The 26,769-nt window shown below is 34.6% G+C and overlaps 1 protein-coding gene across 8 annotated transcripts in view; it reads left to right on the top strand.

Annotated features, from left to right (window-relative positions):
• Positions 1-26,769, top strand: part of PTPRK (protein tyrosine phosphatase receptor type K) — a 480,914-nt gene that overhangs the window by 428,419 nt on the left and 25,726 nt on the right. For 2 of the 8 annotated variants that reach the window (XM_070417653.1, XM_070417650.1), the window contains exons 14-18: positions 11,731-11,869; positions 12,876-12,917; positions 14,891-14,920; positions 19,777-19,937; positions 26,138-26,322. In XM_070417653.1, coding sequence (XP_070273754.1) covers positions 11,731-11,869; positions 12,876-12,917; positions 14,891-14,920; positions 19,777-19,937; positions 26,138-26,322 — 557 coding nt within the window. Of the gene's footprint in view, positions 1-11,730; positions 11,870-12,875; positions 12,918-14,890; positions 14,921-19,776; positions 19,938-22,044; positions 22,081-23,878; positions 23,891-24,712; positions 26,055-26,137; positions 26,323-26,769 lie in introns of those variants that run through there. The other 6 variants (XM_070417654.1, XM_070417655.1, XM_070417657.1 and 3 more) reach the window with 5 other exon arrangements.

Here is a 26,769-nt window from a genome sequence, read left to right as displayed (position 1 = left end):
AAAATATATTGGCATTATCATGAAGTTTTTCCCCCTAATAGTTCCAGATGTCCACATTTATCAGTTCATAGGCATTTTACTCTGAGTTTCAGATTTAGTTGTTTGTAGCATACTTTGCTGTAAACACTGGGTGTGGATATATGATCCAGCATCGTTTAACTTACTCCTTTTATTTCTCGGTAATCTTCGGCTCAGTCTATTTTACTCTTAATTAGGTCATTACTTCTTGAATGGCCCATATAATAATCAGTATATAGAAGATATGAAGTTCCTTATTATTTAGACTTTCCACTTTGGCATCAAAGCAGACCAGCTCATTATTCTCCAGTGTTATGGAATTATATTATTGGTCTTATTTTTTACTTCCCCAGTTAATTTTTAATTTTACTTTTTTTTAATTCTCTGATCTCCTTTATTACTTGAGTAAAAAAACTTTTTAATCAGTAATACAGCTCCATTGTCTCTGAACGCTTCTTAATGCTAGTACATAGACAGACAATCAAAGCATTGTGTTATGGCTATGATATACTCCCTCGTCTCAGTAAAAAGCCATACCATCCACTTCCATGTTTTCTTCAGAGGGGTCTGTCCTCACACTTGACTCTAAAGAGGGTACCTTTGTACTGGGTCATTTCCTTGTGCATCATCTGCTTTACAACACAAAATGGAAACTGCATGAGAGCAAAGATTTCTCTGTCTTGTCCAGTAGTGATGCTTCAGAGCCTATAAATGTCCCAGGCACGTGCCAGGGGCAACAAATAATGTATTTATTAATTAAAGGAGGAAGCCTGTGCCTTCTTTTTGAATTTAAGGTGGAGTATGGAATTTATATGTTCCTTTTTTAAAAAAGTTTATGACATCCTCTAAGAAGCAGCCAGATTGTATCCACTTATCTATCCACCCACTTCTGCTTTTTTCTAGAAAGGATTTGATGTGACTGCAAATTTACTTCTTTATGTTAGGTAGCGATCCGGGTTGACACCTATCTTCTTCTTCTTTCTTCTTTCTTCTTTTTTCTTTCTTCTTTCTTCTTTCTTCTTTCTTCTTTCTTCTTTCTTCTTTCTTCTTTCTTCTTCTTCTCCTCCCTCTCCTCCTCCTCCTCCTCCCTCTCCTCCTCCTCCTCCTTTTTCCTTCTCCTTTCTCCTTCTCTCTCTCTCTCTCTCTCTCTCTCTCTCTCTCTCTCTCTCTCTCTCTTTCCCCCTTCTTCCCTCTCTTTCCTCCACTCCCCCCCCCTCTCTCTGGAGTACACAGTGATAAAAATATTCCCAATCACTTTTTTCTCAGGCAAAAGTGCCAGGTGGGAGTCAGGAAGATGGGCTATATTTTTAATTGTGTTAATAACTAATACCGTGACTTGATAAATACATTTACCTCCTCTAAGTTTCCTCTTTATCTAAAAAGCACAGTTGGACTTTGATGTTGAATAATTTTTAAGAAATGTTGTAAGATGTTAACAAACCAGATGCAGTATTATGGCCTGTGTAGGACCCCTAGTTGTGCTTCTTTTTAGTACTTGCCGTATTCTATTAATAAGTATAGTTCTTTAAATACTTACCTCTGAAGAAAGAGCATTTGTTCATCTTTCTGGTTTTTAGCCGATTACAGTCTTTTGTACCCCTGAAGTTTTCAATAAATATGTGCTAAGTGATGAAGAGTAACATTAATATCTCTAATTAGACATTAGACTTCTCTCTATTTGATGCTGTTTATTTGAACTCATTATCTGTGGTTTAGGAATCTAGATGTGGGAAGAGACTTTTATCTGAATTTAATTACATGTATACTAATATTTACTGGGGCCTTATTATATATCAGATATTGTCCTAAGCACTCTGTGTATTTTAACCCATTTAATCTTAACACCAACCTAGAAGGTGGGTATCTTTATCATTTCTATTTACCAATAAGAAAACTGAGGAGCAGAGTGGTTAAACATCAGGTCACTAGCTAGTAAGTGGCAAAGTTGGAACTCAAACCCATGTCAGTGGTTTTGTTATAACAAAGTATGTAATGCCACATGATTAGAGTAAGTCCTAGTAGTATATTTTCTACATATGTTGACATCCTTTTCCCATTGTTGCTATTCTGTAGAACAAAATTTTTCTTAAAGCTTAATTTTAGATTTTATAAATCAGTTAACTCTGGACTTCATATCTTTTGTTTCAAAAATGTTAAAGCTGTGAACAGTATGTTATAGTTAATATATGCCTTTATTTATGTAACATTGACAAATGATGAACATTTTTTATTTGTCACTTATCTGTTAGACTAAACTGTTGGTCCCTATGTAAATCATTGGACATAAATAAATGAATGAGATTATAGCTCTGCCTTCAATTAACTCTCCCAAACTGGTGTATGTTGCAGACTTATTGAAAAATATTTACAACACAACTTTGTATGTTGTTTATGGAAAAATAATTAACTGTTGCTTTAGAAGTGAGAGGGTACTTAAGGATGAGTTCTTGGGAAAAATATAAACATAAAATCCCATGATCTGACTTCTACTTTTGGAAGCCTGACAGATTAGGTGCTCTGAGAGACTCTGCAGAACAATCCTGCCTGGGTAGGACATGCCTTTCGATATATAACTGCGCCCACAGCACCTAGGCTAGGGGAAGTCTCTATTCTGCCTCTTCCACCCTCCACCCCCAAAAGGTGTAGGTGACGGGAGCTGAGAAATGGAATAGGCAGAAGGAGGGATTGGCAGTTTCTGAATGGAGATGCTGGAGATGCATCACCAGGCTAGTCATAAGGGGGTTCTGTATAGAGGTGATGCTCTTAAGGTTGCAGAGGTAGGCTGGGTCCTATGGTACCTCGTGGTTAGTGGCAGAAGCTGATGCAAGTTCTTTTTTTAGATGAAAGCATGATCACTTTAGGCCTGCAGGATTCCCACAGTCTAGCCTAAAGCAATTAACTCGCAAAGGTCACCACGCATTCATGAAAATAACTCCTCGAAGGACTGCAGGTATTTAGATTGCCAGGCACAAAAGAGCAGTGTTCAAAATATTCAGAGTAACAACATGCAAATCATAAAGATTAAAAAATATGTTTTCAGGAGTAATTCAACAAAGTATCATTTGCAAAGAATTAAATGGAACTTTTAGGAAGAAACACAGAATTGTTCAAATTTTAAAAATAACTCGGGATGGACTGCATAGCAGGTTTGACAGAAGTAAAGAGACAATTTCTCTCTGGACTTTAATCTGAAGAAGTTACCCATGGCAACATGTAAAGGTGCACCAAGATGCGCAAGAAAGGAACATGACTATTATATATTGCAACATAGTACAGAGCTATAGTAACTAAAACCATTTTATATCAGCATAGTACATATATTGCCTCCTGGAAATAATGGATAATCTGCAAACTGAATCCATGCATTTATGTAATTTGGATACAGGACAGAAGTGGATCATGGATCAATTCAAATATTGTCCATAGATAATTGGATATTTATGTGGGAAGTGGGGTGCTGTAATATCAATTGTATATCAGATTCAGAAAGCAATTCCAGATGGATCCAGGATGACATATGAAATGCACAGTTTTAAAACTTTTAGAGAAAAAGAAAGACAATGTTATTATGAATTCAAATATATAATTGGTATATTTGACTTCATTAATGTGAAGACGTGCTAGTCATCAAGATACCTGAAATACCTGAAAGGAAAGCCACCCAGTAGAAGGCATTTACAACACATATAACTGACAAAGGATTATTATTATCCTTATTGCTGTATAGAATATACATGCTGTATAGAATATTGCTGTATAGAATATAATAATATTGAAAAAGATGAAAACCAAATAGAAAAGAAAATGGGTCAAAGTTGTGCTCCCAGCATTTCAGATAAAAAATTGGTGTATCTTAAATAAGTATCTCAAAAGATAATTTCAGTAATCAAAAGCATGTTAGGTATCATTTTCTACCACTAAATTGTTAAAAATGTCTAAGGTTGATAATACAAAGTGCTAAGATGTAATTTAAGTGGAGTTTACATATACCACTGGTTGGTATGTAAATTGATAGCAATTTGGCATTATCTTATAAAGTTGACTGTTTCAATGATATGATAGTTGCTGTCAAATCCACTGAAAAGGACTCATGGAGCCACAGCTTGCCAAACCCTGAAATAGACCAAGGAGTATTTGAGTATTTGGGGAATGGTTGAAGCTTGCAAATGATTAGGGTATAAGATACCCTAAATAAACTGTTGAAAAGGTTGATTAGAGCCTCATTTGGAGAAAAGCCTTACATGTTATACTAAGAACTTTTGCTTTTTCTCTTAAATGGGAAGCAGTTAAAGGAGTCACTGAATCACATTTGCATTTTAGGAAACTCATTCTGAAGGCCTATATGGGAAGCAGAATATCTTAGTGAAAAGGCAAGTTAACTGGGTCTTGATCTAGGGCAGCAAGAAGACGAAAGGGAGAATAAAAAACAGATTTCAGACATAACTTAGCAGATAGACTCAACTGTGTTTAAGAAGCAGGAGAACACACTAAGGCTCTGTTTTGCCCAGTTTAATAAATCTAACTAAATGAAAAGCTTAATGAAAAGTTCATGTTAAATAGAATATTTGCCCTTCATTAAGTTACTAGCTTTTTTAACCTTTAAGTATATCCCTGAAATGTGATAGTTATTTTATTGTCTTTGCTAAAAGTATTTTTATCTAATTTCTTCAGGATTCTTAAAATTTTATCTTTATTGTTGAAAGTATTACAGATGTCCCCTTTTTCTCCCCATTGACTCACTTTGCCCCCCCCCCCCCCACCTTCACAGCACCATTGTCTGTGTCCATGGGTACCCTATATAATAAAAGGCTAATATGCAAATAGACCGAATGGTGGAATGACCGGTCACTATGATGCACACTGACCACCAGGGGCAGACGCTCAATGCAGAAGCTGCCCTCTGGTGGTCAGTGCACTCCCACAGGGGGAGCGCTGCTGAGCCAGAAGCCGGGCTGACGGCTGGCAAGCACAGTGGTGGTGGCAGGAGCCTCTCCCGCCTCCGCAGCAGCGCTAAGGATCTCCCAAGGGTTCCCAGACTGCGAGAGGGTGCAGGCTGGACTGAGGGGCCCCCTGCCCCCAGTGCACGAATTTCTTGCACTGGTCCTCTAGTATGCATATAAGTTCTTTGGTTAATCACTACCCACTCCAGCCCCTACCTTTCTTTTGAGATTTGTCAGTCGGGATTTTATGTAAGTTTTGAACTGTGAGAGATAGAAACATCAATGATGAGAGAGAATCATAGATTGGCTGCCTTCTGCACACCCCCTACCGGGGGGATCAAGCCCACCACCCAGGCACATGCCCTCAGGGAATCAAACCATGAGCTCCTGGTTCATAGGAGCTAAACCACTGAACCACTGCAGCTGGGCTAACCTATGGTTTTAAAACCAAAACAAATTGAAAGAATCTGAGACTACAAAAAAAGGTGCCTAAAACAGTATGAAATTAATTTTAAATATTGTAATATTAATCTTTCGTTCAAAATATGTATACACTTCTGCACTATTGTTTTCCACATCGTAAACTTGTAGGTAATATTTATATTTTTGTTAAAAAAAAGAGTAAACTAGGTTCTAGTTACTGTTTAAACAATATATGTGACATGTAACTTTTCATTTTCACCAATATGAAACTGTAATAGAACCTGTTTTTTATTGTCAACAATATAAGACTAGACAAGTTTCATAAGATAGTATGACATGATACAGCAAAATGACTTCAAAGGACCATTGAGTTAAATAATACATGCTTCAAGATGCCTGTAGGCTAGATGTCCAGTGTGACAATTTAATTAATAACATGTACTTTACAAAACTCATTATTATATGTTTATACAAGAGACTGCTAAGAATTATTTCCAACTGTTCTCAGTAATGTCACTGCCACTGTTCATAATTTTTAATTTTTAGATGATAGCTAACACCTCCGCCAGGGACAGCAGCATCTACTACTACTTCTGTTACCAGTATTTTGCAGTTTATATAAATGTTTCCCATCCTTATGTCACTTAACATTCCTAAAAGCTACATAATATAGGTACTGCTGTTATTTTTATTTTACAGGTGAAATATTAACTGAGCAATGGCAACTTGCTCATTGTCACACAACGAAAAAGAGAAGTAACTAAGAATTAAAATAGTGTCTTGCTGATATTGAGTATCTTATACTTTCCATGATATCAGCTAGAATTTCCCTGCACTTTGGTTTGAGGGTATATGGTGGCAGATGGTGGAAGCAGTTAGCCTTAGGAAAGAATGGCTAGCACAGGGGCTTGAAAATTCTAGAGAAATTCAGAAATGGGTGTATCAAGTTCATCTTAGGCCAACATCCAAAATCAGCTATGTGTCTCATTTTCTATATGGCAGTACAATCTACCATAGGCAGCCTTAGTGTCGTTCTTTCATTTATTTAACCAATACTTTTTGCACTGTTGCTCCTTTCCGGGTCCACTGGAAATACAATGGCAAGCAAACCAAACATGGTCCCTGTTTTCCTGGACTTTATCGGAACACCAGGGGGAAGCCATTGGAGGGCTCTAATCAGTGGAGTGACATGATATGGTTGAAACCTTAGAATTACTGTGTGGTACACTGTGAGTTATGATGTGGAATGGGCAGAGAGAGCAGTTGGGGAGATAAGACAGGTAGGCGGCTGCTCTGTAATCTGGGTACGATATTGAGTTAAGGTAGTAGCAATGGAGATGGAAGAAGTAGAGACAAGAGATATTTAGGAAGTGGTAGTACTTTGTAACTAATTGTATGAGAAACAAATGTGACGACACATCTCTATGAGCCCAAGACAATTCCAGTGTCTGCTTTTTGTCCTATCATATTGAGTTTCCCCTTTCACTTTCTAAAGCATCCCAATTTGGATGATATATTAGGTTAATCCTGGAGATAAGGAGAAAGAAGAGAATGCAAGAATGAGGCCCAGATTTCTGGCTTGTACAACAGGAATAGTTGTGCCGTTCTGTGGAGAGTTGTGCCATTAACCGAAAGGGGATACACTAGAGGAGGAACTGGTGTGAGGGTGAGAGTATGAGTTCAGATTTGGAAATGGTGTATTTAAGGTGACTGTCTTATATTGGAGTGAAGACATATCACAAGAGCGAGGCGCATTCGTGGGTCGAGAGTGGAGTTTAGAGCCCTGGTCATTGATTAGAGATATATTGATTTAAGAGGGATCAGCATGGATGGCAACTGACGTGATTAAAGTGGATGAAATCACCAGAATGGAAAACTGCGTCAAGAGGTCCCAGTCCCTAAGGAATGCAAGGCAGCACCTATTTCCAATGAGGGGCTCAGGTAAGATCTGGAAAGGAGAGGCCAGGGTCATAAGAAAACTGGGAGATGGCCAGTGGGAGCCCCAGGAGCAGAGTATTGCAAGAAGCAAGGAGTGGATCGCAATGTCAAATGTGATCAAGAGGTTCAGAAAACGAGATGAGAAAAGTGCATGTTGAACTCAGTAACGAGTAAGTTACTAGACACATTGGTGATGGTGGGTTGGTGGCGTTGGGGGACATGATCCCAGTGATAGGATTTTCAGTAATGATTGGGAAGTGAGTGTGAACAGTTTTTCAGAATTAATTATAACTGGAAGGAAAGAGCATTTAGTGAAACACCTGGAGGGTTTGCGGAGTTAACAGGATGAGGGTGTCTCTAAAGCTGCTGGGAGAACACCTCATATATTGTCTCTGGTATCCATCATAAAAGTGGAAAATGTTCGTGTATGATTGCAGCTGTTAAATAGTTTTACTTCTTAAATACATTTTGAGGTATTTGTGTAGTTTTTGTTACCTAAATGTTTTAGGTAAATTATTTTTAAGTAGTGGGAAGAAGAATACAATTTATAAAGTTGTTTGAACTACTTTAACCCCCCCCCCCCAAAAAAAGCATCTCATAAATTTACTCAATAAAAAACAAAATATTGCCTTAGTTTGTTTTTTTTCTTCCTCACTGTCCAAAGAATTATGCTGCTCTTGGCTTCAGAACACTGGGGACTCTGAATATTCTTTGACAGATGAGAAGGTAAAGATTTATGGCAAAGGAAAGCATTTCTGAAAAAGGTGCTACACATTGCCTTTGTGTATGTGCATAAATTATAAACAGGGCGCAAGGGTGCAGTCACTATAATAGCTTTTTGCTCTTTTTTTTTAAGAAAATAGAAAATGCTTACTTAGGGACTACTGCTTGTGTTTCTATTAATGAATCTTCTAAGCTTGAATGATTTTAAATAGGATATTTATACTCCTTGATTCTGTTAGGCCAAGAATTTAGGAAAATATGTGTGATTAAAGTATCTAAAGTAATAAATTTATGCAGACATTAATTAAAATACTCTTAATAGTTGTAGCAGTAATAATAATATATTTCATAGCTAAAGACTTTGAGGAGGATTCACAATAAAGGGAAAACAGACACCAAATCATGTGTCTGTAAAAAGTTTCATTAGCCTTTATATTCAAGTTCAATACTGATATTAAAGCATCAATGAGCAACTCTTTGCACAAGAATTGTGATCATGGCACATAAGCGCCCTTACCCAACCCACATGAATAAACTTGGTGTTTTATTTTTTTTGTTTGTTAACCATTTGGTAAGTATTAATTGAAATCCAGTGTTTAACCAAGACATATGGATTATGACTTTACTTTTTATTTTATGTTTTGTTAATGCTCACCTGAGGATATTTTTCCATTGATTTTTAGAGAGTGGAAGGGAGGGGGAGAGACAAAAAAGAAACATCAGTGTGAGAGAGACACATCAATTGGTTGCCTCCTGCTCATGCCTCGACCAGGACCAGGGATCGAACCTGCAACCGAGGTATGTGCCCTTGACTGGAATTGAACCCAGGATCCTTCAGTTGACGCTCTATCCACTGAGCCAAACCAACTAGCGCCAGACTATAACTTTAAAGTAATAACATTGTTTTGCATAATAGATTGTGAAAGTCTTATACCCTGAATACAATTTTGAGGTTATCAGTATCATTTTACTTTTAGATTTGGTTTTTCAATCCTGGAAATATTTTTAGATTAATTCATTAGCAAATATATATTATTTAATAAGACTTTAAAAAATATTTTTCAGCCTTTCAATTTGGAAGTGTTTACCCATCATCACCTTCATGTCAATTTGGTTACTTAATCGCTAAACCAAGCTAATATTAAGGTTGGCTCTTCATACTTCATGATGATATTTTGTGTTTGCACCTGTTAATATTATGAAGGTTGTTTGCTTCTCTTGAGGTTTACTAGTTCTGAAGATTCCTATGAAAACATGCTACTTACATAATAATATCTTTAGAAATGTATCCCATAGCACCATGTGTTTTATTTAACTACAATGGCATATTAAAAATGTATTTACCTCATTGAACAAGAACTGATCTTTTAAAGAGTGTCAGAAACATTTAATTCTGTGAGTATGCCAAGAAATCACCAAGGGAACATTATCATTACTCTCCGAAAGCCACATCTAACATAGGACCTGATGAGAATAAGGTTTAGTTAGTGAATAATGAGGATTTATTGCCTACACTGACATTTTTTCTAGAAATTTCTGTATCAGACATTCAGTCTCCCTTTCTATTTGAAGTGGTAACTGTATCAAACCAATCCATTTTGAGAATTACCAGCAATATTCTTTTTACCTTCATATGCAACTTTAAAATATATTAATTCTCTTCATTATGTATGTGTATTTTTATTTATTTTTATTGACTTTATTGGGGTGACATTGGTTAATAAAATTATATATGTTTCAGGTGTAGAATTCTATAATACGTCATCTGTATCTTTCTGAAGTTGCTCTTGGGAAAAGAGATCTCCAATATATTGAATACATGTTTGATGAATTGAACTGTAATGTGTTGCTTGAAATGTGGTAAACACTGAACCACCTCTCTTCGTAATTAATGAGGCTGGAAATTCCCTGAAGCCCTCATATGTGCAAAGTGTCAAGTTGGCAACTTGCTGACTAGAAGAAACAAGCTGGAGACTCACTTCTCCTATTTGAGAATAATAGTTACCAAATACTGGTCCTTGTGATGCTTTATCCAATCCAGTTGAAATAAGATAAATGAAGACAGTGATACTGAATTGTTTTTCCAAAGTTGACCATTCTCTCTAAACTATTTTCCCAAACTGTATTTCATTTTAAATTACCATTTTATGAAATTTAAATTATCATTATGAAATGTATGAAAGTATTATATGCATTAGTTCTTTTTTCCTACCTGAAAAAATTAAAAAGTTAGAAGCAGACTTGTGTCAGTCCCCTTCTGAGTGAAACTGGCTGGTTGGAAAACTGAAGCAGATATTTACATGTGCGGAACTCGGGGTAAAAGAGGAGAGGGGGGGTAAATAAGGCAGGACAAAGGCGCTAAAGAAGAAAGGACAGACTAGCTGGTTTTGCTCAGTGGATAGAGCATCTGCCTGCGGACTGAAAGGTCCTGGGTTCGATTCCAGTCAAGGGCACGTGCCTGGGTTGTGGGCTCGATACCCAGGGGGGAGCATGCAGAAGGCAGCCAATCAATGATTCTCTCTCATCATTGATGTTTCTATCTCTCTCTCTCTCCCTTCCTCTCTGAAATCAATAAAAATATATTTTTAAAAAATAAGAAAGAAAGGACAGTGTTCTAGAAAAAATGGATTATTTTAAAAGGGGAATTGGAAAATTATTCATTGGAAAGCAGTGAGGTTAGGTTTATTTATTTATTTGTTCATTTAGCCATTATCCTTGACACTGTGATGAGGGCTTTAAGTCCTTTCCCAAATGTGCTGAACCCTCAGAATCCCCTGCCCTCTTGTCACACATGTTCTCATCAGGAGAGTCCGTGGATGGAAACACCGAGACAGCTGGTTTGGTTGATAGAGGTTAGGTTTTTCTCTGTTCTTGAGCACCTGGTCATCTATCGTCATCTCTCTAACCCTCAATTTTTATATGTAAAATGTACATAAAAATAGGTAAATAAGGTAAAAAGAAAAATGTCTTCAGAGGTTTACTGCAGCTTATAAATTAATTAAAGATTATAATTTTAATATGTGTGTATATAGGGGATGGTGGTGGCTTCCAGAAAGAAAGGAAGTGAAGTTCTACAAAAAAAAAAAATTTAAAGATTTATCTTTTCAGATTTCTGTTTTCCAAGTTTGTTATCTGGGTTTTATTTGTTAGTAGAATGTGAAATATTTCTTGATGTGCATGTTTTACTTTTCTTATTATTTTTGTGCCCCAAACCAACTATTCATTTCAAATTTTATACAGCACATTATAAACTCACACTCCAGCAGTTAGACGAGGCACTTATTTAGCTTAACCACTTGTGTCCCAGACAAGTGCCACCGACTCTACCTTAGAGGGCCAAGCCCAGCACCCTGCACTGGAGTGGAGAGGGTTCGCTAAATAAAGCTTTAAATCTGACCCCTTCTCACTTTTAAGGACATTTGGAGAAAAATCGTTCGCCATTCCCTTTGATAGTTATGTCTAGATTTTTGTTTTATTTTTTATGTTAACCCCTATTCAGAAAGCTTTCCCCTTAGCTTGACCCTAACTCTCTCATGCTGTATAGGTTAGCCCTCTTCTGTATTTATATTTTCAGGTTATTTTACTTGTTTCAAGTAAATGAAACAAGTCACCTTTTTTAATAGTTGTGCAGTTTCCTTTCTGTGATAATTAGCTGTTTTTAGTAACTTATTTTTTTTGGTTCATTTAGCAGCAGCAACAGAAGAACCAGAAGTGATTCCAGACCCGGCAAAGCAGACTGACAGAGTGGTGAAAATAGCAGGAATTAGTGCCGGAATTTTGGTGTTCATCCTCCTCCTCCTAGTTGTCGTATTAATTGTAAAAAAGAGGTAAGGCCTTCATTTTGTTCTGTCCCACTCACTTATCTATGTCACTAGATTTCAAGTATTTTTTGTTTCCTTGACCTTTTTAAATTAGAGGATTGAATTTAGAAGAATTGCATTTTAACCATGTCAGCATGAGTCTATTTCTCATACTTCAAAAATAAATTTGTATTTGTTATTTGCAGTTTAATTTCAGATATAAATATCTACTTTTGTCACATTAACATTGATATTAATGTATGAATTAAAATTTATCAAATGCAAAGATACTTGAGATGTTGATTTATCTTGTACTTCTAGTGTTATTAAGAATAATGAAATAAGGATTTATCATAATGCTTGGGTTATGGTCTATGAATTATTTTGTACTCTATTTTTGTACATATTGGCTATAAATAAGGTATGAGAAGAATATAAACATTATTTGTGAAGTTGTGTATTAAATATTCACTGACTATTTGAGCACTTTAATATGAAAAGTCAAGTTTTTAAAAATTGATCGTTAGTCTTTTATACTGTATCAACTAATATCTTCTGGAATTATATGAAGATATTAGGACCCACTAGAATTTAAAATGAACTCTAGTCTGGAGGTTAAAGTATACTCCTGCTGAAAAACATTTCAAAGTATGCAGTTTTTATAACTTGAACTTTTTTTCATTTTATTATATGTCATTTGTCAGGCATTGTCTCAGAAACTAATACAAATCCCCAATTCTTCCAATCATATGTGTTAGATAATTCTACAATTGGGAAGGACTTAAAAACATCTTAACATGCAGAATATAGCCCTAAAATAGTGTTGTATGTAAAAGTGTTTGTAATTTATAAATTATATTAAATAATATAATAAATGATGTTGATAACATTAAGTCATATAATATTCTATGATGATTAGTATTTTGTACTCAAGATAGAGCATTACCAATATAGATACGATTCATACTACATGTTTAATAATTCCATCAGAGTGTATTTTAATGCATTGCCTCTTTACAATTATTCCCTGGAGATATATATGTTGGAGAAGACACATCTGCATTAGAAACATTAGGTATGCATTATAGTGTTTTGTGTTAAATTAGCTACATACGTGCTTTCCCCAATAGTGCTTTCTCTTTTTGCTGTTGTCTACCTATGTGGTTGGAAAATACATCATATTTGAGTCAGAAAGATTTAAGTATTTTAGTAATACAAATTTGCCAGGCAAGATCAATGTAGTTTTTGAATATAACCTCCAGATCATATGTCTCCACTTAGAGTAAATTTATACTTGGAGAGTTAACTACACTAAACAATTTAGAAAGTTATTCAACTTTGCTCCTCAATTGAAATTATTCCAGTCACTTCAGATTGGACATGGGAGCAAGAAAATAGCTTCAGATTATGCCCTCACCTAGTTAAAACTGGGTGAAATTATCAGTTTTATTTGTTATTAGGGTCTTTCTTATTCACGGCCTTCTATTTTAGAAATAACAAAGACATTTGAAACATAAATCTTATAAAGTATGCCAAAACAATCCCGAAGCATGATTGGGGGAGGGGGGTGTACATGCTCTGACAACTCTCTAAAATTGCATAATGTAGCAAATTCTTTGCTGGTTCATATTTTAAATGGTTAGATAAATGGGCCTCAAGTAAAATGTTTAATGTTGGAGTTTTCACAGTTATACTTTAATTGATTGCTTTTTGGTAGAGAGTATGCTAGGGCTTTTTTTCTGTCTCATCACCTCCATGATTAGTAAAGGTTATAATTTTATACAGAAAGTTACATACTAAAATATGTTACCTTCCAATATATAACATTATAACTAAATTAATTGAATATCTTACTCATCCAACTTTGTAATGACTTCTACTCAATTTTGTGTCACACATGTATCCTGTATGATTTAATCAAAAATATCTTTATTATACATACACAAAATCATAGATATTATAACATTATTGGATAGTTTCAAATTTAGGGAAACAATTTTAGTGTATAACATAGGTACCCATATAATACACAAATTTATAATAAAAATAATGAAAAGGCAAATTAGTTTAGCCTTTAATCTTTATTTTTATGGGAAATGACTAAGTTTCTCAAGATTTTATCCCTCACTGGGAATATTAATATATATAGGTATACTTCTCTTGTTGAAAACATTCTGTGTATTTTTGGTTGTGTGAAGAAACAGTTTGGAATTCAATTTAGTGAAATTCTACAGCTAAGGGTATACATAAAGTAAGTTTTTAGGCTGAGAAAAGGGATATTGCATCTTTCAAAACGCAATGCCATTTTTTAATTTAATTGCTGTTGAATTATTTCCAAATGTATGCCATTACTTCATTGGTTATGTATTATATTTTAAATGCACAGCATGGATGCTTTATAATTCTAAACATAAATTTGAAATTATGTTTCAATACAGTAAATGTTTGTGTATGATATCATCTTCACATACATCTACTGTAGACATATTTTTGTGTATATTATAGTGTTTGGTGCATATGTATATTCACTTAATATATGTATGTACTTGTGTACCATTAAGATATAATGACTTATTTACAAAAATTTAGGTCTCATTCTGCATATATTCTATATTAACATAATAGATCTTTATATTTTGTATCTAAAGAATAATAATCAATTCAGTGTACAAGTTCTATAAACAGCTGTTCCATCTTTCATGACATTTAGATGGTAATGGAGGATATGCTTAACTGCATGTTGAAGATACACAATCCATTTAATCTTTCAATTTTTTTGGTTATAAAAGAAATGTCAGCATGTTATTTTTTTCCAAAATTATGTATTTTAAATTTTATTTCTCTATTGCATATCTGTCTAATTGCATGGCAAAAGATATCTAACCAATGCATGAGCAAATTGAAATGCAAACCAAAAAAAAAACATGAATTTTATTTTATTTCATTTTATTTTTAACGCACATTTTTCTGCTTTATTGAATGTGACGGAGTCACGCTTTTCATTCACCATTGCTTCTCTTTTTCCACTGTCTGTGATTTGCTTGCCAGGAGGAGCTACTATTCTTACTCCTACTACCTGTAAGTAGAAAATGGGTGATATACGACTTTACGTGTGTTAAAGATGCAGTATCCCTTTTTGAAAACAAAACCAAAAAAAAACAAACCAGGATGTTTGCAATTTTGGTAATATTTCAAAAAATGTTTTTCTGGACTCTAAAACTATAAAGTTTACCTATTAACTTATTTTGTTAATCTTTTTAAAAAGGGATATTGTATTTCTGTATGTTCAGCTACCTTTATTTTAAATTTTCAGTTTTCCATAAGAAGCTTTAGTCTACAGCCTAAAACATCATTTATTTACTTATGTCAAACCTGTACCTTATCAATATGAGACCTCTCTCATCTGGCAGAGGTAGTGGTTGTAACTCACGAATCACTATCTTTGTGTAACACTGTTATATTTAACAAAACAACCCAAGTGATGGATTCATAGAAGAACAATCAAAAGTGGCTTCCCAGATGCAAATCACATGAGGACTGATAGTGAAAACATCTGTCTCCACATTTCCAGGAATCCATGATGGGTTATAACTTCCAAATGAACACCTTTGGTCTGGCCGTCTAGGCTGTCAGTATACTCTTGCAAAAACAAATAGGTAAATGCATAATGCTTTAGTGACAAATAAATATAAAACAATTTAGAGAAAAAACATTATGGTTTTTTTTAACATAAGTAGGATTATTATTTTTAAAAAACAAGACCAAGGTGGGGAAAAGCCCCTTCCACCTACACAAAACATACGTATGTGTCACAAATCTCCTTTTCTCTTCCAAAGTCTTAGCTTATCCTATAATTAGGTATAGAATTATAGTTGGATAAGGATGGAGAGTATTATCCACTCTATTTTTCTACTCATTTTCAATTTGCTACTTTAGATGCCAGGATACACAGCCAATCCAAAGGAACGATACAACCAAGTGTTCCTGGACATTGCTTGATCACTATTTGGTCCACCACCTTTTAGGCCTAAGGACTGTGATTACGCATGTTTGAGGGCATGTATCCCCCACTATTTATTTCATCAGGTAAATTTAATCTAGCTTAACAACAAAATTTGTTGAGTCTCAATGACTATAATAGAATTTTGTTTAAAATATTATAAAAAATCTGCTACCCAAGCAGGTGAAAACTAACAATGCTCCTAGCTTATTCTGATGGGTCATAATATCCTTGTTAAATCATGTTGGATGAAGCCAAAGGTAATTAACTGTATCATTTCATACAATAATGGAGCACTTTTCCTCTTTATAGCCCACCCAGATATCCACCTGCGGAAATTTATGCTGTTGAATGCTTTGATGATGAAAGTCGTTTGCACATCTGTCAAACTCAAGTAGTTTCAAAATGGTTTAACTGCCCTGAAATGCACATTATATATACTTGTTGCTCAGTGGAGACAAAGCATCAAGCATACAGAAATCAATCAGTATTTAATTATGAGAATGCCAATAAGCTTCCCCTTAACTATCTATATATTGATAGTGTTAGAAGGGGATTGTCTTTTTAGTGGCTGGATAATATCCCAGGATTCTAGACTGGTAGTAGATTATGATGCTGTTATTGTAATATTTGTGGCTATTGGCATTATTAATCATAATTAGAAAGAATGTCACAGAGATATGCCTTTAAAAGCTGCTCAAACGTAACTAGTGAAGCTAATCTTTAAAATTTTAAAGACTTTTAAAAATAGAAATAAATTGATTGGAATTTAAAAGTTAACCGGATGTGATCTTTGAGCTAACATGCATTGACATCATCATAGGAACACTCAGTTCTTGATCAAAACACTTAACTTTGATGTTTTTATTTGTTTGTAAGAACCTGAATTAAAGCCTACCTCATAGAGTTATTGTAAGAATTAAGGTAGTAGAACCAAACTGATAATGCTTGGTTGGCAGATACTAACAAAGGTTATAGTCCCCTGTAATTTAACAACTAACAAAGGTTTGTGACTCTGAAAAGTAAAGATCCTTCATAGCTATGAAAACTTTTACCTGCCATGAATTTGACAAATTCATTGCTTAATATTTTTCTTAATCATGAAACATATATATTTTAAAGTAAAGCCTCAAAGTCCAAACATGCCTTTTCTATTTGCTTTGAACTGCCCATCCTCAAAAGTTTAACTTTTTAATCCATATTCTACGTTGTGTTATATTTATCCAATTCAATCTCTTAAATTTTTGGAGGAACGAATTTATTATTTCTTCTTGCCCGGCAAAGACTGGAAGTTATTTTTTAAGCTATTTTTTTTTTTTTGCTGTTTCAAAGTTTTAAATGGCAAAACATTTGTGCTGCATCCCCATTGTAACAATTAATGTTTCACTCCTAGAGTAAGTAGATGCCTTACATTATAGTACACTTGTAATGGGTCATTTAATGATGTCAGCAATTGGAGATAGTTAAGAGTATAGGCCTTGAAACCAGGTCATTTTTCACTGCTTATTAGATAAATAACCTTGGGCAAGTTATTTAACTTGTCTGAGCCTCAATAAACTCATCTTTACAGTTAGAACTCTCATGCCTTTTTCAGTGGGTTGATCTGAGAATTAACGGAATTAGCAAATGAAAAGTGTGAAGCATATCACAGGCCTATTCATTCATTCAACAAGTATTTTATTTGAGTGCTCGCTATGTGCCAGACGCTGCTCTAAGTGCTAGGAATATACAGATGGTTCTTCCCTTTGTGGAACACACAGTGGGGAAGAGAATTAATAGGACCCTTGCAATGATATGTGATGAGTGTTATTAGAGGCAGAAAACGTGGTGCTAGAAACTCACCCAGCACGGAAACCTAATCTGAAACAGGTTGTTGGAATTAGTCAGAGAAGCCTGCCTGTTGAGGTGAGACACAATGCAAGTTAACCAGAAATTAGAGGTAAAAGAACCTTGTAGGTCAATGAACAAATATCCTAAATAACATCAAAGAGGTAAGTTTGGAAAGTGACGTCTATAGACCAAAATACGATCTGCTAATGTTTAATTTGCTTCATACACTGTTTCAAACAATAAAAGCACTTGGAAAAAAGTCAGGAAATTTAATATGAATGTTCAGATTCATTACTTCTCCTTAAATGTAATTTAAAAATCAGAAGCTTAACTCTGGGATCAGATGCCAGTAGTCACCTAGATAAGTTGCCCCTAAGCTGCTCTCCAGGTCTCCACAGTCCCCACACTTCAGGACATTGTCTTCCCACTGCAGCAGCACTCATTCACAGTTCCTGTCTGAAACCTGAAAGGCTATTATGGGGATTTTACTGCCTCGCCTAGAAAAAAAGAGACAATGACTTTTCAATGAATAGAGCAAATATTGCTAATAATGGTGGTGGTGGCGCGATGGTGGTGGTGGTAGTGGTTGTGATGGTGTAGGTTAGTGGTAAAAATGCTGTTGGTGGTGGTGCTAGTTCTTATTATACTTTCGCCATTGTTTTCTTACTACTAGTACTGTCATTATTATTATTATTATTTATTTTAAAAAGTGCTCCTTCAATCCCTAAAGCTTAGTTTCCGACTGTCTTATTTAGGTGTCAGATCTGCTGTGTTCATATGTTGGGTATGTTGGGTAAAAACTCCCTGAGGTTAAGGATTATAATTCTCAGGGCGGGGGAGGGGGGGTATTCTATTCAGGAGTAACTCTTGAATTGCTAGATTGAATTTTGAAAGGAGACTCCTGAGGGCATAAATACAACTATTATATGAGCCTTTAAATAAAGTGTTTGTAGCATATTTTCTCTAGTAAAGATACTAATGAGAATCGGAAGAATATATCCTAGCTAATAATCTAGCTGAGAAATGGTATTCTTAAAACAACTAAAGAATATTTCAGAGGCGACATAAACTGCTGCCATAAATTTAGAAACATAATCTGCCTACTACAGGCTTTTAGAGTGCCTTTATTTACATCATCTAAATCGCCTTGTTAATGTGATGTAAACGTTTTATATACCCTTAATGTTTTTATTACATGTTTCATGTGTAATGGTCACAAAGAATCATAAGGCATTTCATATCTTTGATATTAAGACAAAGATTTCAGTATTCAAGTAGCTGAAAAGTTTAACTCTTCTATTTTCCAAGTCCCCTAAGTTATTTGTCCCACTGGCTTTAGAAGGCATTTCTTTGGTGGATACTCTGCCATGTGATTCTAAAACAAGCTTTTAGGATTTGACCATGTCTATAATTCAAGATTATAATCATTTGTGCGATGCATCTACTTTTTCATATAGTATATAACTTTTTCATATTTTCCTGTGTATTTGCATTATATTTAGCTGTGGCTGATTTTACAAGTCTCCAGTTTAGTTTTGGGTTAATGTTATAAATAAATTGGTAAATATGTTAATGCTACACATGTTGCATTTTACTGAATAATAAAACAGAGAATGAAGAATGGGATTGCTTTGTTTATTTTAAGTGGATGAGTATAGCAAAATAAACTTTAAAAAGTAGTCGTGTTATTCCTCGGAAGAACTTCTAACAGTTGACAAAAGAATTAATCACCCAGGAGGAAAACCAAAATTTAGCTTTAGCTTAAATTTTTCTTGACTAGCTCTAATAAGGAAGTATTCACATATGGTTGTTATAAAGTGTAGTTATATTTTATAATACTTTATTTGAATGATAAAACATAAGAAATAAGAGGTTTGGGTTGACAGCTTGAATGTTGAAACACCCAAATGACAAATAAACTAGTTTCAATAGCAACCAAAATATATTGTTTGAGTGTGGAACTTAATTCCCGAAATTATGACCTAAATTATTTCTAAACCACATCTATATCCTTATCCTTGGGCTTTCCTGAACTACATACTGCTGGTGTCAACTCTCCTTCAAGCTTCACACTAAGGTTTCCTTTTTGTATTTGCCTTGGCAGCAAGCTCGCTAAAAAGCGCAAGGATGCTCTGGGGAACACCCGGCAGGAGATGACCCACATGGTGAATGCTATGGACCGAAGCTATGCAGATCAGAGCACTCTGCACGCGGAAGATCCTCTCTCCATCACCTTCATGGACCAACATAATTTTAGTCCAAGATGTAAGTTCTTTAAATTTCTCACAAATGATTTTTAAAGCTGTTTTTTAGTGCACTCTGCAGTCAACACATTGTCTTTTGAATAGTGAGAGAAAATAAGGAAAAGAAATGGAAGAAACAGCTAGAAAGAGAAAAAAGCAATAGAGAATATTATGGAATTCATAAGAACTTATTTTCAGTCTTGATAGTAGATTCACTTTAATGTCAAACTACATGAATTTTATTACTATATCATTATAATATATATTCATATATACTACTCAGACCAAATCATTTGTCATTGCTTTAATATACTTGATTGCCTATATAAAATGAGTTTATGTCAGATTTATAGTTATTTTTCCATTTGTCTTCCTTTGTGCAAGATAAAATTCTTTGTGAGATAAGAAACATCATATTCTTTCTGCAGATTATTTGCATTGATAAAATTATTCTATTAAAATATTCTATATACTCCTGGAGAATTTTAGTAACAAAAAGTTAACTGAGCCCAGCTGGTGTGGCTCAGTGGTTGAGCATCAACCCATGAACCAGGAGGTCATGGTTTGATTCTCAGTCAGGGCACATGCCTGAGTTGTAGACTTGATCCCTGGTGGGAGGATGTGCAGGAGAAAGCTGATTGCTGATTCTCTCTCATCATTAATGTTTCTATCTCTCTCTGCCTCTCCCTTCCTCTCTGAAATTAATAAAGTGTGTATATATATATATATATATATATATATATATATATATATATAGTTAGCTGGGGGAAAGAGGAATCTACATGCTTTTCAGTATCTGGTGTGAAGTTCAAAAGTTTACTTAAATAGGGGTTTGGCAGGGAATGGTGAAATCCATCCAACCATTCAGCCATTTATCTGTCTACCACCTTATCTACCCCTCCATCCATATTAAGAATTCCTAATGTTGATCTATGAAGGCAGGACTTTTAAGATATTTCCACTGAAGTGCTGTTTAATGGCAAATGATTTGAATAATTGCCTCACAATTAATATTAGTTTATCTTCAAATTTCCAATGAATTTTATATATATTTTTTCTATAGTGCTGTTTGTTACTTAAAATTAAGTTAAGTTATCTAACTGTTTCTTTAAATCCTCAAGTAAATTGATGCTTGAGGAAAGCAAATCATGTTTATCCTAGGTCTTGTACATGCAGGTGCATTCGTCCACAGATCCCAGAGGTTTGCTTACCTCAATTTGAAAAACATGTGTATAAGGGAAGAATAGACAATAAAACTATTATTTCTTATACATATTATAAGCATATGTTGTAGTAATATAGAGAAAATAAAGTGTTTGTAGGTTGTATGCATTTAGGTCTTTTCAGAAAGGGAAGGATTTTTTTTCTGTAATGTTCAAGTTGGTGAAAATTTTCAGACATTATTAGCCCTAAATGCAGCCCATCATTTTCCTTGATATGTATCTAACCAAACAAGTTAGAAATGCTATAGTCATTTTGGAATTTAATTTTAATCAATATAGGGCCTTTTTTAATCTACCTTATCTTTATTTCACTATAAGATAATTGACAGAGAATAACATAAAATATTGTTGTAAGTAAATTTTCCTGAAAATATAGATGTACCATCTCTCTAACAATTTGATTTAATAGTTAACCCATTAAGGATTTGAAAACATTTTTGTTCCCCCAACTTTTCTATCTTTTGCCTATCTTATTAGGAAGCTTGAATTCAGCAGTGTAACTATAAATACCCACCTATGAACTTGGAGAAATGATTAAATATATTTCCCACAGTTAAATGAAAAAAAAAATACTTGGAATGAATATGAGATAATTGTTTCTCAAAGTAACTTGCACTTGCTAGATCTAAAATACATGGGATTCCCCCCTAATTTTAGAAACTTTATAATGTCAAATTGAATATTCCTTGCTTTTTAAATTAAACTGAGTACTGAACTATAATTATAGATGCACCTTTCTCTCTTGGGGTTTTGCAATAACCCAAACTGAAAGAGAATTTTACTTTTGCAGGTTATAGTAACCAAAGAAAATTTAATAATGATATTGCTTAAGAAAACATAACTCTATTTTAAAGGGAACAACTTTAGGGCAATATGTTCCTTCATGAGCTTTGTTTTCCTATGCAGTGCCCAATGATCCACTTGTGCCGACCGCTGTGTTAGGTGAGGCCCTAATTCTTTATCATTTTTGCATGGATCACACCTCTTTGCATGGGTTATAACTTTGTCAACAGAGTAATTATTCACAGTGCAGAAAGCAACTTGATTTAAAATATATAGTCATCATCTTATCAAAGAGAACAAGTGTGGTAAATCCAGTCAGATCTAGTGGATTTCAGATTAGTAAGGTGTACTTTTCTAAAGCAATGTATTTGCTAATTTTTGGTTCCATTAGATTTGCAGCAAAAGTACAATGGCGCCTGATATAAGATTATGTTTATTTAAGCAGGTTAGTAGAATGACCCAAAATGCACAGGGACCGGTGTTACCTGGATAATTTCTTTATATGTAAAAATGTATCCGATGGGAAGGGATTTTCCAAATCCTCCTAATTTTATAGTTACTATATAACATCTAAGACAACTGGTCTTATGGGTGATAAATAAGTCCTTTTCAGATGTAAAATTACATTAATTTTTAATTTAATTACAGATTTAAAAATAGAATGAGTTTCATTTCAACTTGTACTCTATTCCTTTACTGATTTCACACCAACGATTCATGACCATCTTGCTTATAATGTTCACAAGTTATATATAATTTTTAACCCAGTGTTTCTAATATTTAAGATTTACCCAAAGAAATGTAGAAATTACCAGAAAACTGTGTCTTAAACATTACCAGTTTTCATATTTTATATTTAAATTTCTTGTGAACATAAAAAACTTTAGCTTACATTTGATGCATGTTTTATTATGCATATATTCAACATTCGGTTACCTTTTCATAATATTTTGGAACCATTCCACTAATTCAGTTAAGTAAAATACACCTCTTTTTCACTAAAATATTTAAAGTTATAATTTTGTAATACAAAGAATATATATCGTAAAAGAATCTGTTAGTCAGTGTTCTCTGTTGCTGATTGCACTCTCCCTTGAATGTCCACACCAATAAGGGCAGGGAAGTGAACTGAGGAATTTGTCCCAAGGGGTAGCCTCACCATTGGTGAGAAGTCAGGAATTTTGATCATTGTGAAGGTACCAAGTGCCTTTGAAAATGTCATCTTTGTTGAGCACTTTAGAAGGCTGCCAACATCAAATTAATAAGTAAAATTCAATTAAAATATTAACAACTCACTGGAAAAAATTCAGCTGCCTAAATGTTAAAAAGTGATTACAGTAATATTTTAAGGACATTTAGATGTGGGTCCAACTCTCAGTCTTCCTGTGGACTCGTAATCGAAACTCATGGAAATACTGTACCTTTCATCTTTGCTTCCCCATCTGTAAAAGAGGTAATAATCCCCACAGTACCTTTTTCACAGTTTTGTAAAAGAGAAAATGAGATAATATAGGTGAGTTTTTACAAACTATACAGCTTAAAAGGTTATTATAATAGCTTTCCCTGTGAAAAGGGATATTTATGTTTAAGGAAGGCTAGAGTTAACACAATAGAGTCATCAAACCCGTTCATAGAAACAGCCATTATGCTTTTTATTTCATTTTGAAAGCTGGGCTGTTTAATTTAAAAATATATATACATTTGTTGTTTAAAAGCTAACTCCCATTAATAGTATCAGATGTAAAAATGATTTGTTGCGTTTTTCATCATTCATGGAGTTATGATGTTTGCAGTTGTTTTGCATCCAACTGATTTTATGTTTACAAAGCAATTTTGAAATCATTTCAAATATTGATTGATATTAATATCTACTTGCTGATTTTAAAAGAGCTTAGAAACTTTTCGTATTAATTCGTATATTTGTTTTTTTGTGTTTTACTGCTTCTTTGGGTTAAAGTCCCTATAACTGGTAAGTGTATTGCAAAGAATTCTAGAAAACCTTTCCATCAAAGAAATACTTGAAGTTATTATTCTTAAATGTGTAATAAGGATAATGATTAGTACATGTACTCTCACTACTAGTCACATTATGAGGTGGTTTAATGAGGCGGAAATGTTTGGAGATTAATAATTCATATGTGATTATTTTAAAGAATGCTGCTCATTGTACTACTGTATTAAAGCTTAATGCAAAACAAAAGGCATTTCATACTGGAACATAATTACGGAAGATTGAGAATGTGGGTGAATTCTGTGTTCCTCACTGAGCCTTTTACAGTGTCAGTGTTCTGCTGCTCCAGTAGGTCTGATGTGAGCGCTGGGGCTGCCCACAGAGCAGCTTAGGTGATTGCATTCCGCCTCACTGACATTATCTGTCCTTGTCTCCTCCTGAGCTCAATAGCACCCAGATCAGTAGCTTTTGATTAACTTTACTGGAGAGATGTATATGTTCTCTCTGTCAGTCTATCAATTGCATTATTTTAGCAAAGATAGATCAGTTGAGGTTATGCACATAGGAAGAAAATCTCATGAATTATGTTTGCTATAAAATGTTTGTGTCTAGAGGGGTGGGCAAAACCTAAATAAAGGGCATTAATTCAGTTGGGTGGTTAAGTCACAACAGAATCCACAAGGGGGTTTTTGATGCATTGTGGTGTTTTAGAAGTAAATGAGAAAAAAAAAAATGCATTCAGCCTGATAAGCGAAAGTAAAGTAAATGCAATCAAGCTAAATTATAGAAGCATACAAATCTGATTGTGGGGTTCTTTTGTTTTGTTTTTTCCTTCTCCAGGAAGAAAAAATGTTTATCATGGGGACAACAATTCATTTTTTGCCATATCCTATTTGTAGAGTTGGTGATAGAACAGGCAAATGTACCAGCATTTGAAATATGTTTCACTGTTTAATTAAATATTGTTCTCTACAGTATGCATTATCATTAAAAACAAAAGTTCCCCTAAGAGTGTACTTTCTCTTCTGTTAATGAGCATGGCAGTCTAATGCTTTTCAAAGTAACAACCCCTTAAAACATTTTTTTAAGTGGTAAGTTTACATGTGATACATATAAGCATGCTTTTTCTCATTGTAATGATTAGAATTGTGGTCATTAAAATAATAATTATTCTTCATAGGTAAAATGTTCTTGTTTTTTTTTTTCTTCCTTGTTATGACAGAAAGATGCTTAAAGTTTCTTTTCATTTTAAGCTAATAACACAATTGGGATGGGGCCTACACTTAACTGTGGGTGGTAAGGGATTCAACTGGTTTTAACGAACTCAATCATTGAGATGTTTATTGACTGCTTTACACCAGGCACTAGGAATAAATTTTAAAAAATGATTCTGTATCTAGCCTATAAGTGTTTAGAGTTTAGTGAAGAAAAACACCAGTAAACAAATTATTAAAAGATAAAATACATGAATGTAGAAAAAGAGGCCATGTGAATGTAAAGCAGGAGCTGTGAAGCCCAGCCTGGATGGTCCATGGAAGAATTTCAGAGGAAGTGCCTACTACATATTTTGCCCAGAGACATATGCTGGTTTCTTTCATACAGTAGCCAGAAGAGTCCAAATATATCAGCAATAGAAGCAACAACAATAATAATAAACCAAGTGTGTAGAGATTGAGTATAAATGCACATGGGACCTGGCTGGCAGACATAAAGGGTCCAGGGATGATGCTGTAGAATGCCCTTGTTTTCCAGTCTGGAGTGCCATGGGGAGAAGCCCCAAGTGGTTGGGCATAGTAAGGCCACAAGGGCAAGAAGCAGCCACGTGGGGACGGGTTGTCTACAGGGAGGTTGGCTTATGGCTGAGAAGGAGACTGTTCGTTTAAATCAACAATGAAAACACCTCTCCAGTTGACTTGATTTTCTGATCCCACTCTATACTGCTATGATTATGATTGCAGATACAGAGAAAAGTGAGAACCCAGCAAAATCTCCCGCTATGCTTTTTAAAGGTGGACTAGATGTCGCGCTACACCTCAAAGCATCGTTTGCCCTGTTGAAATAAACATGTGTACTCTGACTTCATACCTTGAGCTGACGTGAAAGGCTTTATCTTTATGGGGATGCTGCCCTAGGCCTCTACTCTATTTCTTTCCTTTCCTCCTGTTACCAGAAAGATCTTAAGATCTTAAAAATCTGTGCATTGATATATATTAAACAAGATAACTTTGTCTTCTTTTTAATGTTCTTGAATCTGAAAAACGCCAGATGAGAACCACAGTGCTACAGCAGAGTCCAGTCGCCTTCTTGATGTACCTCGCTACCTCTGTGAGGGGACAGAATCCCCTTACCAGACGGGACAGCTGCACCCAGCCATCAGGGTGGCCGATTTACTGCAGCACATTAATCTCATGAAGACATCAGACAGCTATGGGTTCAAAGAGGAATATGAGGTGAAAGTTTCTGTATTATGTTAAATGTTATTTCTAACTATTATACTCAGGGAAATTTAACAAATTCCCTCCCCTTAACATAACACAGAGTCGAATACTCTCTAGCCACTAATCCTGTGTTTGCATGAAAAATCAAGTGTGTAGCAAGATACCTTGGCTTCCAGTGTATCATTACAGGTTCTGTCATTCAAATGACTTAGTCAGTAGGTACTTCTCTGCCTCTTTGTTTGTTGACCCTCTGTTGAGAAGTGGGATAAAGCTTTGTGTTCTAAATGTACTACTTGTCATTCTTAGTTTTGTTTTGAGCATCATTGTGGAGCGTTGCTGAGAGGAAAAAACAGAGCATTACAAATCCAAATGTTCAGAAGCCAAAAGAAGGATATGAGAAATTCTTCTTCCTTGTTTCCCTTTCCTACTCAAACAAAAATACCAATAATTAAACTGCAA

This window comes from Myotis yumanensis, unplaced genomic scaffold (assembly GCF_028538775.1).
Source record: "Myotis yumanensis isolate MYYU_CA2020_CCGP unplaced genomic scaffold, mMyoYum1.0.hap1 SCAF_6, whole genome shotgun sequence".
Taxonomy (NCBI): domain Eukaryota; kingdom Metazoa; phylum Chordata; class Mammalia; order Chiroptera; family Vespertilionidae; genus Myotis; species Myotis yumanensis.
This window is presented reverse-complemented; position numbering and strand designations above follow the sequence as displayed.